At 39.6% G+C, this 20,955-nt stretch overlaps 1 protein-coding gene across 2 annotated transcripts; it reads left to right on the forward strand.

Annotated features, from left to right (window-relative positions):
* Positions 1-5,466: 5,466 nt before the first annotated feature.
* On the forward strand, positions 5,467-20,690 carry LOC311290033 (centromere-associated protein E-like). Of its 2 annotated transcripts, none has more exons than XM_084408321.1 (17): positions 5,467-5,664; positions 8,232-8,338; positions 8,425-8,514; positions 8,884-9,002; positions 9,835-9,954; positions 10,406-10,487; positions 10,573-10,640; positions 10,722-10,796; positions 10,908-10,959; positions 16,188-16,278; positions 16,372-16,501; positions 16,590-16,709; positions 16,998-17,141; positions 17,808-17,937; positions 18,559-18,637; positions 18,866-19,265; positions 20,403-20,690. In XM_084408321.1, the coding sequence occupies exons 1-17, from the start codon at positions 5,612-5,614 to the stop codon at positions 20,439-20,441; spliced, it is 1,899 nt and encodes a 632-aa protein (XP_084264447.1). In that variant the 5' UTR covers positions 5,467-5,611; the 3' UTR covers positions 20,442-20,690. The 2 variants fall into 2 exon arrangements, with proteins under 2 accessions (XP_084264447.1, XP_084264448.1); XM_084408322.1 differs by having other exon boundaries at positions 16,206-16,278.
* The last annotated feature ends 265 nt before the right edge of the window (positions 20,691-20,955 follow it).

Here is a 20,955-nt window from a genome sequence, read left to right on the forward strand (position 1 = left end):
CAATTGGGCATCGTTTAAATGCCACGGCCTACCTGAGCATTGTTTCTGACCATGTCCATCCCTTTATGACCACCATGTACCCATCCTCTGATGGCTACTTCCAGCAGGATAATGCACCATGTCACAAAGCTCGAATGATTTCAAATTGGTTTCTTGAACATGACAATGAGTTCACTGTACTAAAATGGCCCCCACAGTCACCAGATCTCAACCCAATAGAGCATCTTTGGGATGTGGTGGAACGGGAGCTTCGTGCCCTGGATGTGCATCCAACAAATCTCCATCAACTGCAAGATGCTATCCTATCAATATGGGCCAACATTTCTAAAGAATGCTTTCAGCACCTTGTTGAATCAATGCCATGTAGAATTAAGGCAGTTCTGAAGGCGAAAGGGGGTCAAACACAGAATTAGTATGGTGTTCCTAATAATCCTTTAGGTGAGTGTATAGTAGAGGTGAAAGTACACAACCCTGCGGGGAGCCAGTGGAAGAGACACGCCTTTCAGAGAGACAACCATTCACCTTAACTCGCTGTGTTCTGTTTGTTAAAAAATCCATAATCCAGCTCACAAGATTACTCTCAATATTAAATTCTGATACAAATTTACTGACTAAAACATGTGGCTGGATAGTATTAAAAGCAGAAGAAAAATCCAAAAACAAGAGTCTGGCGTGCAGGGCAGGACTTAGGGTGGTGGGGGCCCCTGGGCTTGAGTCACTTTCGGGCCCTACCTTCTATACATTACTTTAAATAGAACAAAATGATACATACACAAGCAATGTATTAGAGCTACACAATTCTGGATAAACTGAGAATAAAAATAGAGATCACGATTCTGAACAAACAACTAAACAAAATAACAATTTATGTTAATTGCTGAAGTCTATTAAAAATGTTTAATTAATCTGAATTATAAAAAAAAAAAAAAAACTTGGGTTTGAATGAATGATTCAATTCCTCAATCAAATACACTTGTTTCATAGATGAATCAGCATTTTTGAACGAATCTCCTGAATGAACGATTCAATGACAAATGTTTTTTAAAAGTCATTTGTCGCCATCTGGTGGCGTAACAATATAATCGATCCAATCGTTATTTGAAGTGCAAAGCTACTTTCAAAAGGTGACTGGTACCATAGACAGTGTTACATGTTAAAAAACGTAATAATTTATTTATATGACCACTGATTGAAGCTTGAATTTTTTTTTTCCAATAAATAAATAATGATTACAAAAGTTCAAAGTGATCATAAGTTTATTGCAATGCACAAATGTCTTGGTCAGAATGAGAATAAAACACTTATTTACCTGGAAAACATTATGTTTTGATTGTGGCATTTCTTTGAGATTTAGAATCCAGTATTCCTATAGGCTAATTATTGTTTCTTTTATGAATTTAATAAAGAACTCTGTCTCGTATTCTGTCCAAACGATCCATGTAGGCTACTTAATCAGGGTTTTGTGTCCATTCGTTTTTCCTTTTTTAACCCGTAATTGAAAAACGAAAAATTAACGGTTGTTGTTTTTTTAAAACGCAAAGTTGAACACCAACATTTTAATTTGAACTGGCTACACCAACTGCTGCGCAACAAAGTAAATATCGACGAATTTTCTGATTTTTGTTTATGACTTTTTGCCCCTTTATTAAACATTTTAAATATTCAAAAATTAATATGGAAAACATGTCGATTTTACTGGTTTTCAAAGGCCAAATTAGAACCTGGAAGTGATGTTTTTCCCGCAGTGCTGAATGAGAAGAGCCATTAATATTATTAATAAACTATTGCTTTGGCTAAATCACATCTCCATCTCCGCTGTTAAGCAGATGCGCTTTTAGAGAGAAATGCACATTTCATACGGATTAATCAGAAGGTATTAGCTTTCGATTCGAATTTGTTTAAAGTGGACATTTCAAGCTTTAGCCTACACAGGCTATATTTTGTTTCAGTTCTCGCGCTCCAGTTTACGGAGATCATGAAAGTGCGTCTGATTGTTTTCTTTTATTTTACAAAAGCACAACGTTTTCTTGTTATTGTGAGTTTACACAAATAAAAGTAGTTGAGAATAATGTATTATTATTTTCTGTATGACCAGAAATGATAGAGTATTTTAAATTGTTTCCACTGTTGATAGGAAAATGCAAGTGTTCGCGCCCGCGCCTCTGTGCCATGCAGTGCGCGCTCCACATTCAGCTTTGTTCCTTTTTTGCATAAAAGCGTCTTCTAAATATAGCCTATTAAATGTTATAATTAAATAATATAAAATTATTATTATTTGCGTAGCTATACATGGACCTCAAACACACCGCGTCTTCTAACTCAGGTGACTGTAAATGCGCAAAAAATGCGTTTCCATTGCAGTTTTGCGAAATATTCCTTTTTCGAATTGCCTGAAAAACCACCTCATGCGAGCGTAAAACATTTTTTTTTTTTTGCGAAATTGACGTGTTTCCATTGTGCTTATTTTCAATTCGCAGTTTCAATTTGCGCAATTTGAAGGGTAATGGAAACGCGGCTACTGTCTAATGCAGACAGTAAACGAGGCACTACGTAACTGCCAATAACCAATCAGCAAACCTCAAGATGACTGACATTTAATTTAGCTAATTAAATTTATTTTTCATTGCAGGGCAGGGCCAGGTAACAATGCTAGACCAATCAACAAACTTTAAAATGAAAAATTAAATGACTGACATATTATTTAAAAAATCAAACGTAAACGGGCGGGGCCCCCTATTGGGCGGGGCCCATGGGCTTGAGCCCAGTCAAGCCCAATGGTAAGTCCGGCCTTGCTGGCGTGTGTACCAGGACCCTCTAAATGTCTATAAAGGAGATCTAAAAGTGTAATCTGGGCATCCTCTACCCCCCTGCTAGCCTTATATGCAAATTGCCTGGGGTCCAGGGCCCCACCCACCCTGAACAGCAGAAACCGCTTTACAATCCTTTCAAATGACTTCATGACCAGTGAGGTTAATGCCACTGGTCTGAAGTCACTTAATGTGTTTGCAGAGTTGCCCTTTGCTACTGGAACTATGATAGACTCCTTCCAAGCCATTGGGACTCTTCCCTGTTCCCAGGACATCTCATAAATGTCAGCAAACACCCCACAGAGCTGCTCTGAACAGCACTTCAACAATCTCCCAGTAATTCCATCTGGTCCCGGACTCTTATTTACCTTAGTTCTCTTAAATACAGACCTAACCTCCTCCTTTGTAATTGAGAAAGGTATGTATGGACTCTACCTGAGCCTGTTCCTCAGTTAATTTCTTTAGTTTGTCTGAAAAATCATGAATATCAAAACGTGAAAAAAAGATGTTCAACGCTTCAGATAACTCACTATCATTTTTATACATTGGCAATTGGACTAATTTATTATGTGTTTTTTGCAAACCAATCATTCTTTTCACACCATCCCATGCTACCTTCAAGTTGTTACTGCCCAGTCTTTCCTCGATCTTATTTTTATATTGCAATTTAGCCTTCTTGGTTTCTACTCTGACCTCCTTATTTGCCTCCCTAATTTCATGCTCATCCCCCTTATGAAAAGCCCTATGTTTTTTCATTAACACTTGTTTCAGTGAGCTAGTGACCCATGGCTTATTATTTGCATACACTTTAACATACTTTTTGGGAATAATAGAATCCACACAAAAAGAAATATAACAACATACAACGTCAACAAGCTCATCAATATCCGAAGCAGAGTCAATGAAGACAGACCAATCGGTGCAATCAAAACAACCTTGTAATTTCAAAACAGACTCATCCTCCCAGGTCTCAATCTCTCTAGTTTTAACTTCCCCCCTTTTAAGCATAGGTCTGTACACCGGGATGAGATTTATAGTACAGTGATCTGAGGATCCTATGGGAGCCAGAGGGGAGGCCTTATAAGCCTCCTTAATTGAACCATAACATTTATCCAAAGTCTTATTTTTCCTAGTTGGACATGTAACGTATTGATAAAAGTTATGGGTTTTACTCAGTTTGCAGTTATTAAAATCCCCCATAAGCAGACACGGGGCATCCGGGGAAAGAGATTGAAGTCTTTGAGTCACTTTGCGAATGATGTCGGCAGCAGTTTGTGTGTTTGCTTTGGGGTGTATATATATTACAGTCACAAATATCTGGGGAAATTCTCTCGGGAGATAGAACGGATTAAAGCCTGTTTGTGTAGTTGCATTGTTTTATTTAGTTATTACTTTATGACAACGTTGTGAGGACGTCGTGGTAAAGTTCCATTTTTTATAATCTTGGCTAACGTTCCAGAAACGTTGTGGGCACGTCCTCAAAAGACGTCGCAGTTTATCCCATGAGAACGTTATAGAGACATGGTCAACCGGTCACCAGATAACTTTCCAGATAATTGCGTACAGTATTATCCTAGTGATGTATGCCATTTGGATATGTGGGAAAGGTAGCCTACTTAATAAAATCTTTAATGAATTAAGTTATCTGGTGACCAGTTGACCACGTCTCTACAACGTTCTCATGGGATAAACTAGCGACGTCTTTTGAGGACGTGCCCACGACGTTTCTGGAACGTTAGCCAAGATTATAAAAAATGGAACTTTACCACGACGTCCTCACAACGTTGTCATAAAGTAACGTCACGCTGACCAAATGACGACTAACTGACGACGTCGTCACAACGTACTGTGTTAGCTGGGCCTGGGAGTACACTATAGCGGGATTTGTAGAGAAATGATTTTGCCAGTGCAATCCGAGCGACTGTTTATAAAGATTTCAGATCAAGTGTAATGGCTGCGCTCCTCCGCATGTAACTGCGCAACTCTGCTGCGCATGTGTCTCGCGCTATTGGCTGCTGTCCGCCTGCGTCACACACACGCGCAGTCCCTGCAGACGCACATCGCAGACACGAACACACTAACAGACCAAAGACACGCGCTCCTAACGGGCAGCCAGATGAGACGTGTGTCTTCTCTTTATTATATTTTTGTTTTCCTAAGTGTTAAGCCTAAACAGCTTATTACAGCATTACCCTAACAGCATTGATAGGAGTTACCAAAGACATTACATATGTTATGTGTGAATATTCCCAAACTATCTGACAGTTCGATCTCTTTAGGTTATGCAATTTAATTTTTATAAAAAAATAAAATAAAAACACATATGTCTGTAAAGAAAAAAATATTGTATTTGGAATGGAATTAAATAACAAGTACTTTGGGTGTCTTGTTCATTTTATTTATTTTCATATAAAAGCAACAGAACTTGAATTACATCCAGTTTATTAGCAACACTGTGCACGAGCGTGAGTCCCGCGATATCCATCTTTGATCTCACAGGTGTCAGATCCACTGCGAGAAGAGAGAACTGTACTGGGCTGTTTTCACTCCTCCTCTCACTGCAGCCGCTCCTACTCTCGACTATATTTCAGCCGAGCCGCAGCTCAAACAAGCCTATTTTAGGAGAGGTGCACGTCATGGGTACGCCGAAGGTGGTACGCGCGCTACACACAGCCTATGACGTAGCTACGGCGTGAGTTCGACACAGAAGTAAATTGGGCTTAATTGACTTCACCTGTCTTCATTTAACGTTAATCCAATGGGGTCGCTGTGTCCAGTTGATAACGCTAGCTTCAATAGCACTGATGGATGGAACGAAAATGGCGGTGTGTATAAGGGTTAGAGCCCTTATTAAAAGGTAAGAAAATATCAATATTTACAGTATGGAGGTGAATTTGACTTCAAAATGAGTCTAGAGGTATTGCTGAGGGATTCACTGTGCCTCATAGTGAACAGTCATTAGCTAATGAATTAATCACAAATCAGCAGACATGGGGACTTGTGACTTGGTGACTTGGACTCGAGTCGACTCGAGTCGCTATTTTTATGACTTGTGACTTGACTTGACAAAAAATAAAATACTTGAGACTTGACTCGGACTTGGAAGTTAAAGACTCGGGACTTGACTTGACTTGAGACACGATGACTTGAATGACTTGAGTGTTAATCACATAATTTTTTCAGTTTGAATATAAAATATATAAATTATTTAAAAAAATAAAGTTGATTACCCAGCTGGAGTGCAGGCTGAGAATAGCGTTGTCATGACTGGATCACTACACTATCATCAGTCGCGCCCTCTCGTACCTTGCACACCACGCCCACTTAGATCAGATATCACATCAACATGTCAGCCGGAGGGGTACTGAGGGTCGTCGCTTTCGGCTTCGAGAATTATTCACAAGATGGCAAAAGACGAACAGCGCTTTGCAGACATGCACCATTAACATCGCGGCCAACTCTCACGCATTCACCGTGAGACACACGCGACACTGACTTTTCACACGCTCTCATTCATTTTCTCACGCACAGAAAAATCGTGACACAAGAGCAGGTTACGATATAAAAAAATCTCAGCTCTCAGATTCTGTCATTTTTATTACGAAATTCAAACAATAAATACCGTTTTGGCGCTTGTAAATGTGACGCAGATCCCTAGCGCGGCACGTGAACCGATCATCTCTAGCTAGTAAATAAACACGAATGAACAATGTTGAAAGATACAGTACAGCTGAACTTACCGAAATGTATATTCCTCATACATAATATCGACCAATCAATCAAACAAATGGGTCAATAAAACAGCTGGAGAACAATTATGTCACATAACATTTACCTCAGGAAAGCCATTTGATGACCATATAGGCTATAGCACGTTAGTTGGCTAGAAAAAGTATTTTGCTAAATATGTGTACTATATTACATATTTATTATATTTTTACTTATTAAATAAAGTTGTTATTATAATAAAAAACGCATTATATCTCTCTGTATGTTTACAGCATTAGGTGAGTTGTTTTTTTCTTGAGAAAAATTAGTGCCTATCTTGTGTAGCCTACCTAATATTTATCCAAATGAGTCAATATTAAGTCAGATCACAATAATTGAATTGAATTGAAATAATAAAAAAGCGTAGCTTACAGAAATTGTCCCATGTAAACACTGTAACATGATGTCACTAAACCGAATACAATTCAGTTTAGTTACTAAAATGTTTTGACAATCACAATACACTTATTGTAAACACAGTTTACGTACAACATTAAACTTTGTTACATTTTAAACACTGTTGGCAGAAGTGAAAAATAAATAATTTTATGAAGTTACAATTTTGCTTGATTCCATGATGTATTTTACTGAACATGAGTATTTACAATGCAAATCCAAATTATTGTAATTTATTGACAGTAACTGATATCTTGTCTTTTCACTTTATTAAGATCAGATTCTGCAGGTAAAATTACAATAATAAGGTGACTTGACTTGGACTTGACTTGACCTACTACAGGACTTGACTTGACTTGACTTGACATAGCCTGTGACTTGACTTGACTTGACTTGCCCAAGAAAAAAAATACTTGGGACTTACTTGAGACTTGAAGGTTAAGACTTGAGACTTACTTGAGACTTGCATATGTATGACTTGGTCCCATCTCTGCAAATCAGTACCAAAGGCTGTTTTTGTTGTATAATTTTTCTGAGGTAAACCTTTTCTAAAAACTGATTATGAACAATTCATTAATAATATATCTACATATGTCGCTGGTTTACCAGTGGCCAGACTGTGTCTTAGGAACTAACGTTAACCCATGAACGCTTGTGTCCGCCACTGAATGAAACATTTTAAAAGATAATTGCGACTTTTTATCTTTCAATTGTGAGTTTATATCTTGCAGTTTTGACCCATTTCAAAATTATAAAGATTTCAAGATTATAAAGTACAATTCTGAGTTAAAATATATATAAAAAAAGACAATTGTGCGTTTATATCATGCAATTGTGAGGGGAAAAAGTCCCAGTTAGGCCTTTTTTTTTTCTTTTTTTTTTTTTTTTATTGGCGGAAACAAGCTTCAATATTAATCTGACCAACTAGCTGGTAATCATAGGTTCAAATTATACCATACTAAGTTATGACTAGTCTTAAAGGAATAGTTCACATCAAAATGAAAATAATGTCTTTTACTCGTCCTCAAGTTGTTCCAAACCTGTATGAATGTCTTTCTTCTGCTGAACACAAATATGATATTTTGTTCTAATAATATATTTTTTTCTGCTATGGCAGTCAATGGGGTCCATCAACTGTTTGGTTACAAGGTTTTACAATGAGCGACAGTCTGTCAGTCTCCATACGGCTCGTTTTTTCCATGTTTAAAGTTGATTTTCAGTGTTTTGCCATCAATGTACTGATAATCCTGATGTTCTCAGAGAGGCGTCTGAGAGTTCAGAGCCGGTGCAGCTTTTCTGGAGAGCTGATAAGCAGGCTATCCATCAGCTTGATGAGGATGGGGCGCCAACCAAAAGCTTCAGCTTCGGTGAGTTGAGCTTCAGTGGATCTTCCCCAGTGTGTGTGTGTGTGTGTGTGCGTGTGTGCGTGTGTTCTGACCCTCGTGTGTTTCAGACCGAGTGTTCAGCGCTCAGGAGACCACCGCTCAGCTCTACCAGGACATCGCCAAGCCCCTGGTCGTGTCTGCAGTCGAAGGCTATAACGGTGAGGCCAGAACATCTGTAGTTCATCACACAGCCAATCAGATTGGCTGATCCCTCTGAACTTACAGTAGTTCACTTCAGAATTAAATTGTCCTGATAATTTCCTGTAATGCGTGCCGCATCGCAGCTAGCGCAAGACGTGCATTTGTGGTTATAAACTATATACATTTTTATTCTTGCTTACCCTACTGTAGTCCACTATATGGAGAAACATCCTGGAATGAACTAATCCTTTAAGACATGGTGCAATATCAACTACAGGAGATAGAAATGCATGCTATATGAACATAATGGGCGTAGTATATTGTGCACTAGAGGCATGTTGTGCACTTACTCGTTACTAGTTTGAATGCATCATCTCCTGTTTCAGGCACGATATTCGCCTATGGACAGACGTTATCCGGAAAGACTTTCTCCATGATGGGAAGCGAGCATAACCCTGGAGTGATTCCTCTCGCCATGGCCGACGTCTTCACAACTATTGAAAATGTAAGTGTCGGCGAATCTGCCTTTTGCCAGGGTTCGTACGAAGTGCTTGGCGTACTTGAATTTGACTTTTTGAAAGTCCTGGAAAACCCATGAAAGCAGCCATATTTATGAAAAGGTGAAAAGGGCTTGAATTATTGAAAGGCAATAGATGTGAAATTGTTTAATTTTATCGATGAAACAATCTTTTCACTCAAAATGAACTCTGCAGCCCGTCTGATATAGATATAGAGACACTTCGCACGACTACGAGCGTGATATTGCTCATATAAATATCCAAGTATATGATACAGCTTTCATTCTTCATGTCAATCATATATTCATGAGAAAAATATCTTTGTCATGGTATCCTTTCAAAGGTGAAAGTTTCCACAGTCATTGCATGTGCTGCACTTGATTTGTACAGTTTTTGTTTTATTTGTTTATTTTCATTTGTCTGTGTACCTCTTTTTTTATATATATATATATATATATATATATATATATATATATATATATATATATATATATATATATATATATATATATATATATATATATATAATTTTAAAGATATGGTTTGATAAGTGAGATCTCTGATTGTAGTTCTTGAAACCCAAAGGTAGTGCTTTAAAAGTCCAGTTTTACCACGAGTTTTGAGATCTGAGCCGGTTTACAGTGCTCACGCTTCAGGCTTTTCCTCATAAATGACGGCATTGTCTTTTTGGGGCGAATCGTAGTTGAAGAGTAGTTAATTTCAGTACGTCTATCTTGTACATTTGTTAACGGTTCATTAACCAAGGCCTTTTCTGGCAGTGAGCATTTAATAGCTTTATTTCTTTGCGTCTTCTTCCAGTTTCCACAGAAGGAGTTTCTCCTGCGCGTGAGTTACATGGAGATCTACAACGAGACGGTCACAGATCTGCTCTGCGACAGCTGGAAAAGACGGCCTCTGGAGATCCGGGAAGGGGACCATGTGAGTGTTTGGTTGGACTCGTACAGCAGATGCGAGTGTAACAGCAGATGTTAAGTTAAGTTTCAGATCTTAAAGGGGTAATTCAACCAAAAATGAAAATTAGCCCATGATTTACTCGCCCTCAGGTCATCCTAGGTGTATATGACTTTCCTCTGTCAGACGAACACAGAGTTATATTAAAAAAGTCCTGGTTTATAATGGCAGTGAATGGTTGTTTCTGTTTTGAAGTCCATAAAAGTGCATCTGTCCATCATAAAAGTGCATCTGTCCATCATAAAAGTGCATCTGTCCATCATAAAAGTGCATCTGTCCATCATAAAAGTGACCAGGACATTTTTAATGACTCCGATTGTATTCAATGTCATATACACCTAGGACAGCTTCAGGGTGAGTGAATCATGGGCTAATTAATTTGAGTGAACAATCCCTCTAACCCTCTGACTGTCCACAGAAAAGCGTGTACGTGGCTGATCTGACCGAAGAGACGGTGACGTCTCCGGAACAAGCCCTGTCCTGGATCACCAAAGGAGAAAGTAAAGCTGCTCTCGTTGACTCGCTCGCTCGTTCTTTATTCTGCTGCACTGCGCTGCTTATCTGATCCTCACTTCATTCACACAGAAAACCGGCATTATAGGAAAACTAACATGAACCAGCACGGCAGCCGCTCTCACACCATTTTCCGGATGGTAAGAGGCGACGTGAACTGCAGTGTGTTTGGAGTCTGGTTTATTTGGACTCTTAAGTTCCTCTGGTTTGTTCTCTGTCAGATCCTGGAGAGCTGTGACCGAAGCGATCCGGCGTCTTGGGAAAACGCTGATGGAGCCATCATTGTGTCACATCTGGTGAGTTCAACACCAACACCAGCCTTCTGTGTGACTTCATTCACTGACGGCACTCGGATGAGCAACATTTATTACGGTTAGTCAGTGTGTTGTTGTTTCCCGTTTCTGTAGAACTTGGTGGATCTTGCCGGCGCTGAACGGGCGAGTCAGACGGGAGCTGAGGGTAATGACTGTGTTTTACTGTTTCTTCCTTTAGGCCCCGTCCACACTACTGCGTTTTCGTTTAAAAACGGAGACCTTTTGCTACGTTTGCACCTCCCGTCCACACTAAAACGGCAAAAACGGAGAAGTTTAGAAACGCTGCCGACCCGCTTTTCGTTTTGAATCTCCGGAGGGCGTTTTAGTGTGGACAGGTCAAAACGGAGGACTTTAGAAACGATGACGTAGTAGAGGCTCACGCTCGGCTCTATGATTGGGTGTCATCAGTCATGGCGTATATCTTTGCTAGCAGCTGTTGTGCAAGTAAATTCTGCATTTTACAATGCTGTAACTGCCTACATGCGCCGGAGGCAAGCTATTATTCCAGCGATCTGTGACAATTCCCGTGTGCAGCGGCAGCATCGACCGTACATGGAGCGTCGGTTTTCGGTTAACCCGGGAAGAACCAGCGCATGGTGGGATAATTTTATCAATGAAGTTGTGTTTACGCCGGCACGCGCATGCCCAGTGTTGGTGAATGGTCACGTGATCCGCATTTTCAGTCGTTTTAATGTGGACGGAGATCAATTCTAAAACGGTGGTGTGGACTGAAATCGTATTCGTTTTAATTCTCCGTTTCTAAACGAAAACGCAGTACTGTGGACGGGGCCTTAGTCTGTTGCTGGTAGGGCTGGGTATTGTTCAAAATCTTTCGATCCGGTGCCAATTTCGATACCTCAGTTTCGATACCGGTTCCTAACGATACTTTTTTCGATACCAATTTTATGAAATCCATTTTAACAAGATTACATAACACATTACCACAGAAAAACTTTGGTTTTATTTTTTCAGTTTGACTCATGCTCCTTAGCCAGTGCACAAAGGAACAAAAAATCTTTTATAAAGAGCTCATGCTCACCAAAGATATATATATATATATATATATATATATATATATATATATATATATATATATATATATATATATATATATATATATATATATATATATATATATATATATATATATATAAATATATATATTAATATAATATAATTTTTTTTTTTTTATCATTACTTCAGTGTCACATGATCCTTCAGAAATATGAAAAGTTTGTTGCTTAATATTTTTGAATAAATTCAAAAGAACAGCATTTCATTAAAAATGAAATATTTGTAACATTACACATGTTTTAATGTCACTTTTGATAACTTTAATGCATCCTTACTGAAAAAAAATTCTGACTAATCATCAGATTTTTGAACGGCTGTGTACATTCAGTAGGTCATTATTGCAATTTATTACATGGCTCGGCTGAATTCCAATGTAGAATGCGGTGTGTTATTTCTTGATAACAGACCGCTGCGAAGTATAACACACCGTTGCTATGAAAAACAGCGCGTTGCTATGGACGCGGAACGGACTATTTTCTTTGACGGAAGCAATACAATCGTTTTTAAATCAATAAACTCCATTTTAAATCAATCATTCGTGTCAAATAATTTATTTTGTAGGTAGCCATATAATAAGCGGGATAATGTATAGAGAGGCGGTCGTTATAGCGAATAACAACCCCTTCAGGCTGAGTCAAGCACCGCTTCGCGGCAAAGCAACTTCCTGCTCTTATGTTTACTCTGTGCACTGTCAAGGGCTTCATCATATCTTTCGCGGTACCGGTCTTTGCAGCAATTATTTTACTGCAAATACTGCATCGCGCGCTGTTGGCATCGAGCCTGGAGAAATGTAGCCGCACTTTTGATCGACTTTTCCACATCTTTATGGTATTGTGTGTGTGTGTGTGTGTGTGTGTGTGTGTGCTCGCGTCTCATGAATGTGTGTGTGTGTGTGTGTGTGCGCTCGCGTCTCACTGAGTATGTGCGCGAGTTCGTGTGTGTGCTCGCGTCTCATAAGTATGTGCGCGTGGAGAGTTTGTGCGTGGAGAGTTCTGCATAAGTTCAATGTAGCATGTGCACAACGCGCATACACTTTGATTCTCTCATCTACACACAGACGCAGCAGTTCTCATTTTTGCAAATCATACATTTAGATAGATAGATAGATAGATAGATAGATAGATAGATAGATAGATAGATAGATAGATAGATAGATAGATAGATAGATAGATAGATAGATAGATAGATAGATAGATAGATAGATAGATAGATAGATATCTAGCTTACACATTTAGCCAAATTATCATACGCCTGTTTAACCGAAGTTAATTTGGGTGTGTTTCTCCATCCCCAACGTCCCTGACGAGAACGTCGGTCTCCTCGGCTGTGAACCGCTCCTGGCGCGCGCCTGGCCGTTATAATAGGAATCCGCTTTAGAACAAGCGCGTCTGCTCATAAAGGGAATGTGAGATGACTCTCTGATTGGTTTATTTCACGTTATGTCCAAACCACACCTATGAATAATGAGGCTACTTCAGACCAACCCCTTTTAGATTTGCGCCAGGTGCAAGAGTCATTTATCCCGCCGGGAAAATGACAACAGCGCCCAAGACCCGCCCACAAAGTTACTTGCGCTTTGCGCTTTGACACTTGGGTTTCAGATCGTTAAAATAGGGCCCTATGTGTGTCGTTGTGCATTTCGTATGTATTTGTTTGAGCACTGACGTTGGCGAGTTAACCCCTTAGGTATCGAAATCTGGTACCGAACAAGTCATTTTTCGATACTCGATAGTATCGAGGCAATTCGGTCTGTACCTAAAGTATCGAACTCGGTACCCAGCCCTAGTTGCTGGTTTTGGAATTAAATGGGCTAACTACCCGATTTCACGCTCGTAGAGAGTCGTAATGATTCGCAAACGACAATGACTGTCGAGATGCAAGAACCGATAATTTTGTCTTGTATAGTGTGTCATAGTGGATGACAACTGACGCGACGCTTCAGTGTCCCGACATAAAGACTAGCATCTTTAATTTTTCCCGGTCCTCCATGACTGGCTCCGTCACATCTGTGACCAATAGGAGCACAGGAGCTCTTCCCTACACAGCTTTCAAACATGACAAAACGATGGAGATTATGAATCTGGCACTTTTGGTTATGAATACGCCTCTGTGACTATCTATCCAAGTTTTCTCTGTAGCGAAGGAGAATATGATTTGCTAGTTAAAGCCGTTTCCAGCTCTCACCGGTTTCTGAAGCGTCTCTGTCATGGCAGTGCCTCGAGGAAACATCAGCGCTGGCGTATAGTTGCCGAATCTCCACAAAACTTCTTTCTTTTATGGGGCTTTTCTGACAAGACAGCCAGTACAAAACACGCCACTTCGGTAGCCATCGCTTGTGTACGCTCTTCTTTCTGGAAGTCAGTCGCTAGTTCCGCTGCCTTGATGACATCACACACGCCGCTAATGAGAGCAAGTGGTGATTGGTCGGGATGCAAGGGTAGTCTGAGTCAAAGAGTCAAAATCGCACAACAGGGACTATCGTAACAGTCAGAAATACTGTGTGTTTTGAACCTGGCACAAATAGTCATTAAAAAAGAAACCTGAGTGCAAAAGATTAACACTTGCGCACACACACTCACTCACTCACATGCACGCGCGCACACACAGACAGTGAGTGAAATGAGTGCGAGTCAATTATCGCAAAAATGATACTTCACAATTTTATATATATATATATTAGGGGTGTAACGATTCATCAACTACATCGATGTATTGATTTATATTCCTACGATCCAACTGGATCGATCTGTGCTCGGCAAGTTGGCCTTCCGGACGACATATATCGATCTAATATCGTTTTAAAAGGTAATGAATCGATTGTATCGATACTAGGAAATAGCGCATTGGATTTAAGCATGTTAGACTTTATATGGATGTTTTTTCTTTGCACTTTTAATGATAAAGGCGTTAAACGTTACTCGATTCAGTCTGCCTATCTGTGACGTCGTCGCCATGCGTGTCGCGCCAGCAGCGCAAAGACAAGCAGCGCAAAGACAACAAGCAGCGCATAGTCTCTCAGTCACCTCAGAAAAACGGACTGTCCTGTCCTCTCAGCCGCTGTACTGCAGTAGCGCGCACTCTTCACGCGCAAATGCGCCGGAGCGCGTTGTATCACTTCACTAAAGCGCAAAAGAAATACGAGCATGCAACGTCGTAAATTAGTAAGTTAAGAAATAAAAGTAAAATACCAATAAATTACGTTATTGGTACGTCATGTGTGTTGCTATTTATCAGGAGCAGTTTCCATGTTTCTTTACCAGTTCTTCTAAGTATTGTGTATCACCATGGTAGCCTAATTGTTGTTTGTTTCCATAACAAAATGCCACTTACTGGTTTTGTATATTTTTATATGACTGTGGTGGCTCATACCAAGATTGTATTAACAAAAACTAGTTTGGGACTGCTATTTAATAGCTTAACCTCGCAGTGCCTACTGTCTATCAGTATTTGTCATATTCTTAAAAAAAAATTAAGTAAAGGGGGACAGTACTTGTGTGTCAAAAATTTTTGTGTAAACAAATGTATTATAATAGGCTTATATAATTCCTAAAAAGGTGGGTCGCGGCTTGATGACCATGAGGAAATGTGGGTCCCATGGCCAAACTATTCAAAACATCATTCTATGTTGTGATAATCGTAATTAATAATCACAATTACAATTTCAAGGGAATAATCAACAATCATCACTGAATTATTATTCAGTCCTACTTATCAAAATAAAATGTGAATGCATTTTACATTAATTGATGTTTACTTGTTTGTTTATATCTATAATTAATTGATACCTGATTCCCTTACAAGAATTTTTGGCTAAAAAGTTACTGAATCGATTTCAAGTCACTGAATCGTTTCGGATCGTTCTAAATGAACCAATATCGTCCTTGAATCGTATCGACAACCATGAATCGCGAATCGAATCGTTGTTAAAACTAATCGTTACACCCCATATATATATATATATATATATATATATATATATATATATATATATATATATATATATATATATATATATATATATATATATATATATATATATATATATATATATATATATATATATATATATATATATATATATATATATATATATACCTATACCTATACCTTGACATATAAATAAACCTTGACAAATAAATATCCAAATGTATATTTTCAAAGCATAAAATCTAGTATTTTCACAGCCGGTAAGTGACAGAACTGTTCCTGCTCTCAAATGAGCGGATACAGCCAAAGTTTGAGCCATTTGGGAGAAGCTTAAAATATAACTATTGATTTAATGAATTTGTGTGTTGAAAGCTCTCTTGTTTCTAAAAGAAGGGTGCAACATAAACCGCAGTTTGTTCGTCCTGCGTCAAGTCATTAAGAAGTTATCCGACGAGAGTCAGAAGTGAGTTATTCCCTCCCCCAGAAGTGACGTTCACCTGTTTTTGGTGGCAAACCGTAGCAAACAATAATGTCTGGTTTCCGTTCCATCCGGAAGGGGCTTTGTGAACTACAGAGACAGCAAGCTGACCCGAATCCTGCAGAACTCTCTGGGTGGGAATGCCAAAACTGTGTTTATTTGCACCATCACGCCAGCCACTGTGGACGAGACCGTCAGCACTTTACAGGTACGAGGACCGTACGCTTCTTCACTGCTGTCTGCTGTGATACGGGGAGATGTGCTTAACTCATCTGTGCTCTTACTGCGGTTTAAAGTTTGCCAGTGCAGCGAAGCGCATGAAGAACGACCCTCACGTCACGGAGGTCTCTGATGAAGGAGCGCTCTTGAAGAGATACCGCAACGAGATTGTTGATCTTAGACGCAGTCTACAAGAGGTAAGTCCAGTCTCCATTTATACAGCGCTTTAACAATATAGTGTTTCACAGCAGCTTTACAGTGATAACAGGAGATTACAGTAACAGAGATTGTTCAGGCTTTACTGCAGCTCTAGAATAAAGTTATTGTCCAGATGAAGTTAGTGTTGATTGATGCACTCCCATTGCTAAAATTAGTTATTAACTTAGGGGCCGCTAACACAACACCTTTCTCACAGGAAACTTTTACTGTGTTTACTTTACAGTCGTCTGGTCATAACACGATCTCTTCCCCGTCTCCTCTCACAGGTGTCCTATGTCACTGAAACCGAGCGAGAGTCGCTGCGTCAGCTTCTGCAGGAGAAAGACCAGCTCCAGAGAGATCAGCAGGACCGGATCAACAACTTGACCAAGCTGCTAGTTACTGGCTCAGACGTCGCCCTGAACCCGAAGGTGACCCATTTCACCAGTCGTATCGAGCGTTGGGTATCGTTTGAATTAACGGTTCCTGTTTTGATTCTGTCTTATTGCAAAACAATTAATTGTAGCTTAATATCATGAACAAAAATCAACAGGCTGAAGAACACTTACACAAGGAATGTTTGCATGGTTTAAAAATGCCATAGAAAAACAATATATAGTCAACACTGCACTTTTTAAATAAAATATACATATGAAAATATAGTGTATATATATATTAGATATGTATATGTTATTAGAAAAAATGTTATTCAGTCAAGAACCAGTGATTTTTTTTTTTTTGTGTCTTTTGTTGTTTGATTAGTGTTATTATAGAGACGGCAGCAGGAATATTAGGCTGCTGTCACTTTAAGAGTTGCTCTATATAGTTACTCACGCCTGCACTGAAAACAGCGATTCGTCTCACGCTTGAATAGTTTAAAATGACTTTGGGTGTGTGCACAACACAGAAAACAGCGAATCGTCCCGCGTTTAAAGTCATATTGAAATGCTCACAAAGGAATCGATAAGAGGAATCTAAGTATTATAACAAGTATCCGATTCCTGACCTCAAGTATTTTTTTTAAATTCCCAGCCCTAATCTTAACTGCTCCGTGTTCGTGAAGGCCGTGGATCTGATTGTTGCATTTGATCGCACAGGTTCCCAAGCGGAGAGGGACGTGGGGTGAGAATCTGCTGGAGGAAGATCCCGGCTCCACTGACATGAGCTTCGCTGAGCCGTGCATCAAGAAGGGAAGAGTCGACTGCTCTCTGCCTGAAGAGGGAGAGGGTATGAGTCTCAACACTTGAGAAAGTCACTTGCATTTGAAGGTTATTCTGCAGTCGCTGTGAAGCACGTAAATGTCATGTTCAGAATGAAGGCATGGCCGAAAAACCTTAATATGGTCAGTGCCACACCAGGGACTGAAGACTTATTTATTACTTAATTATTTAAAAGAATGTTCTTAAAAATCATCATAAATGTTTGATTCTTTTAGTCTGTTTCTTGTTTTTGACAGTTTTCCTCAGTCTGAGTAATTCAAAACTTGTGTCCTTTAAATATACAAGTTGAACAATAAATTACTTCCTAGAGTTAGGATAACCTTCAACTTCTTAAATCCCTCTTGTCTTTAAAGATTATTATTATTATTATTATTATTATTATTATTATTATTTTTATTTATTTTTTTGTTGCTTTTATATCGAATTAATTGTTGTAATTAAGCATACGACGGCAACGCAAACCAACTGGTCCATCTTAAGACAGGCTCATTAAACACAATTATTTTTGACTCACATTAAAAACGAGACGCTGATTGCTGAATTCCAGTCAAGCCAAGAAGATTTGTGTGTCCATCACTAGATAAAGGGTTCATGAGGCGTTTGCTCAGTTGTTGTGTTTTGTGTCCAGATGTGGATGAGTTCGACAGCTGCTTTGATGAACCCAACATGGAGACGAGCAGCATCACGGCCCGCAGCTCCTCGGACGGGTGAGGACGCATCATCAGTATAACACTGCTTTTACTCTCTAATGGGGCGTTTAAATCGGTTGTTAGCCTAGTTTTGTTTACTGCTAACAGTTTTCATAATCGTGATAAGCCAACTCTATGTAAGTGATTTCATGTAAACTGTGATTAATCAGTCAGCTCTAGCAGCAGTGCTCGCATGCTCTTCTGCAGCATAAATGCATGTTTCTGTCATTTCTCCTCTGTGTTCAGGAGTCATTTCCTCGACTCTCCCCGGGTGAATGAGCTGGCGCTGAAGGTGGCGTCTCTGGAGCGTCAGCTGGACGCCGAGACTCAGAGCAAACGCAGAGCAGAGGAGATGAGCGCTGCGCTCCAGCTGGAGGTGTCTGAGCTGAAGAACAAGCTGAAGAACAAGCTGGAGACTCGACCCACGCCGTCAGGACAGGACCAGGCCCTCTCTGAGCTGAAGAACAAGCTGGAGACTCGACCCATGCCGTCAGGACAGGACCAGGCCCTCTCTGAGCTGGAGGAGCTGCGGAGTCAACTGGAGACGCAGGTTCAGGAGACACGGAGAGCCGAGGAGAAGAGCGTCGCACTGGAGCTGAAGCTGACAGAGCTGGAGAAGCCTTCAGAAGCCCTCCTGCACTCACAGGTACAACCCGAGCTCCAAATTAGTGCCAATTCAAGGGTGGATTGCTTCATTAGCCTATTATCCTTGATGAAAAACACAACAACAATACAGTACAATGACAAGATGGAATATTTGGTGTCAAAGCAAATTTGTCAGTCAACTGATCTGTGCTGCGACTCGTTCAGCTCACGATTTATAGTTTTTAATTGTAGTGTCTGTTCTGTAACTGAACGTTTTTGTTTTGGTCTGTGTGACTCCGCCCACTGCCAGTTCAGCCAATAGTATCTCAACTGCCCGGGATTCCAGTTGGCAGGAAACACAGCGTATTGCAGCCATGGAAACGAGTAAACAAACTGGGTCAGAGATTGCTGATTCCACACTGCCTAAAAAGCCTCTATCCATCTAAAAATCTCTATGAACGAGAGCATATTAAAACGCAGATAAATCAACTCATTAAAATACGCAAGTACAATACGTCTCCTCGGCTTTTGTTGTCAATTGCGCTCGTTCCTGTTGCATGGTTTCAAATTAGCGTCGAGTCTGAGGAGCCGTGGAAACGACGAGCTCTGATATTTTGAATTTGGACTGCAGTACCGATCTCGACCACTAGCTGTCGTTCTTACAGACTGCACCTTCAGGGTTCCAGACTGCGACCATTTTTTGAGAATGTGCGAGTTAAAATTGTATGTGGTCGCATTTGTGCGAGTGCATGGTCATGTACTACTCAGTTAAATTCACGCATGAATTCTCCTGCATTGAACTTGTTTTAGCGCCCGCCAAAGTCTTATTTGATCGGTGAGTAATGTAGATGAACTGCCTTGTGACGGCGCGTGTTTAACTGAAGTACTTTACTTTCTTAAAACACACGGTGGTCATGGTTTAGCAGCGTCTTTTTTTTTTTTTCAGAAGTACACGTCTGTAGCAGTATTACTGTTGTTGAGTGTCATGACTAGGGATGAGAATTGAAAACTGGTTCCACTCGAGAACGGGTTCTAAGTTTTATGAACAATCGATATTGTATGCCCTCGACTTTCTTTTTCTTTTTTTTATCGCCATGTTTTGAGATTTGTTGTATGTTACTCTGTTATCCTTTTTACACTCGTGTCTTCTTTGACAGTTGTCTATTTCTTTGACTTATGTTTTGTTTTTTCTTTACAGGTAACACCTGAAGACATTTTATGTAGATACAAAAAGTAGATAAAATAAAGTTTCTCTTGAATTCAATGTCCCATACAGTGTGCGTACCTCATTTGAAACAATTTCACTGCAGCATTTTGTGGATGTATAACATTTACTACTTCAGATGTCTATAAAGTTTCCATTTCTTAGAAAAAAGTAAATGCCAGTTCTCATAATGGACGTCCCATACAGTACACACCTCATATCAAACCATTTTACTGCAGCATTTGAGATGTCACTTTATTCAACTTTAGATGCCCATAAAAACCTAATTTCTAATAAGTAGAGGAAAACAATGGCCAGTTCTTATAGGGGACGTCCCATACAGTATGCACACCTCATATCAAACCATTTTACTGCAGCATTTTCGAGTTGTCACATTTTACTACTTCAGAGGCCTATAAAGACCTCATTTCTAATAAGTAGAAAAAACTAATGGTCAGTTCTTATAGGGGACGTCCCATACAGTATGCACACCTCATATCAAACCATTTTACTGCAGCATTTTAGAGTTTTGTCACATTTTACTACT

This window comes from Rutilus rutilus, assembly GCF_951802725.1.
Source record: "Rutilus rutilus genome assembly, chromosome: 4".
NCBI lineage: Eukaryota > Metazoa > Chordata > Actinopteri > Cypriniformes > Leuciscidae > Rutilus > Rutilus rutilus.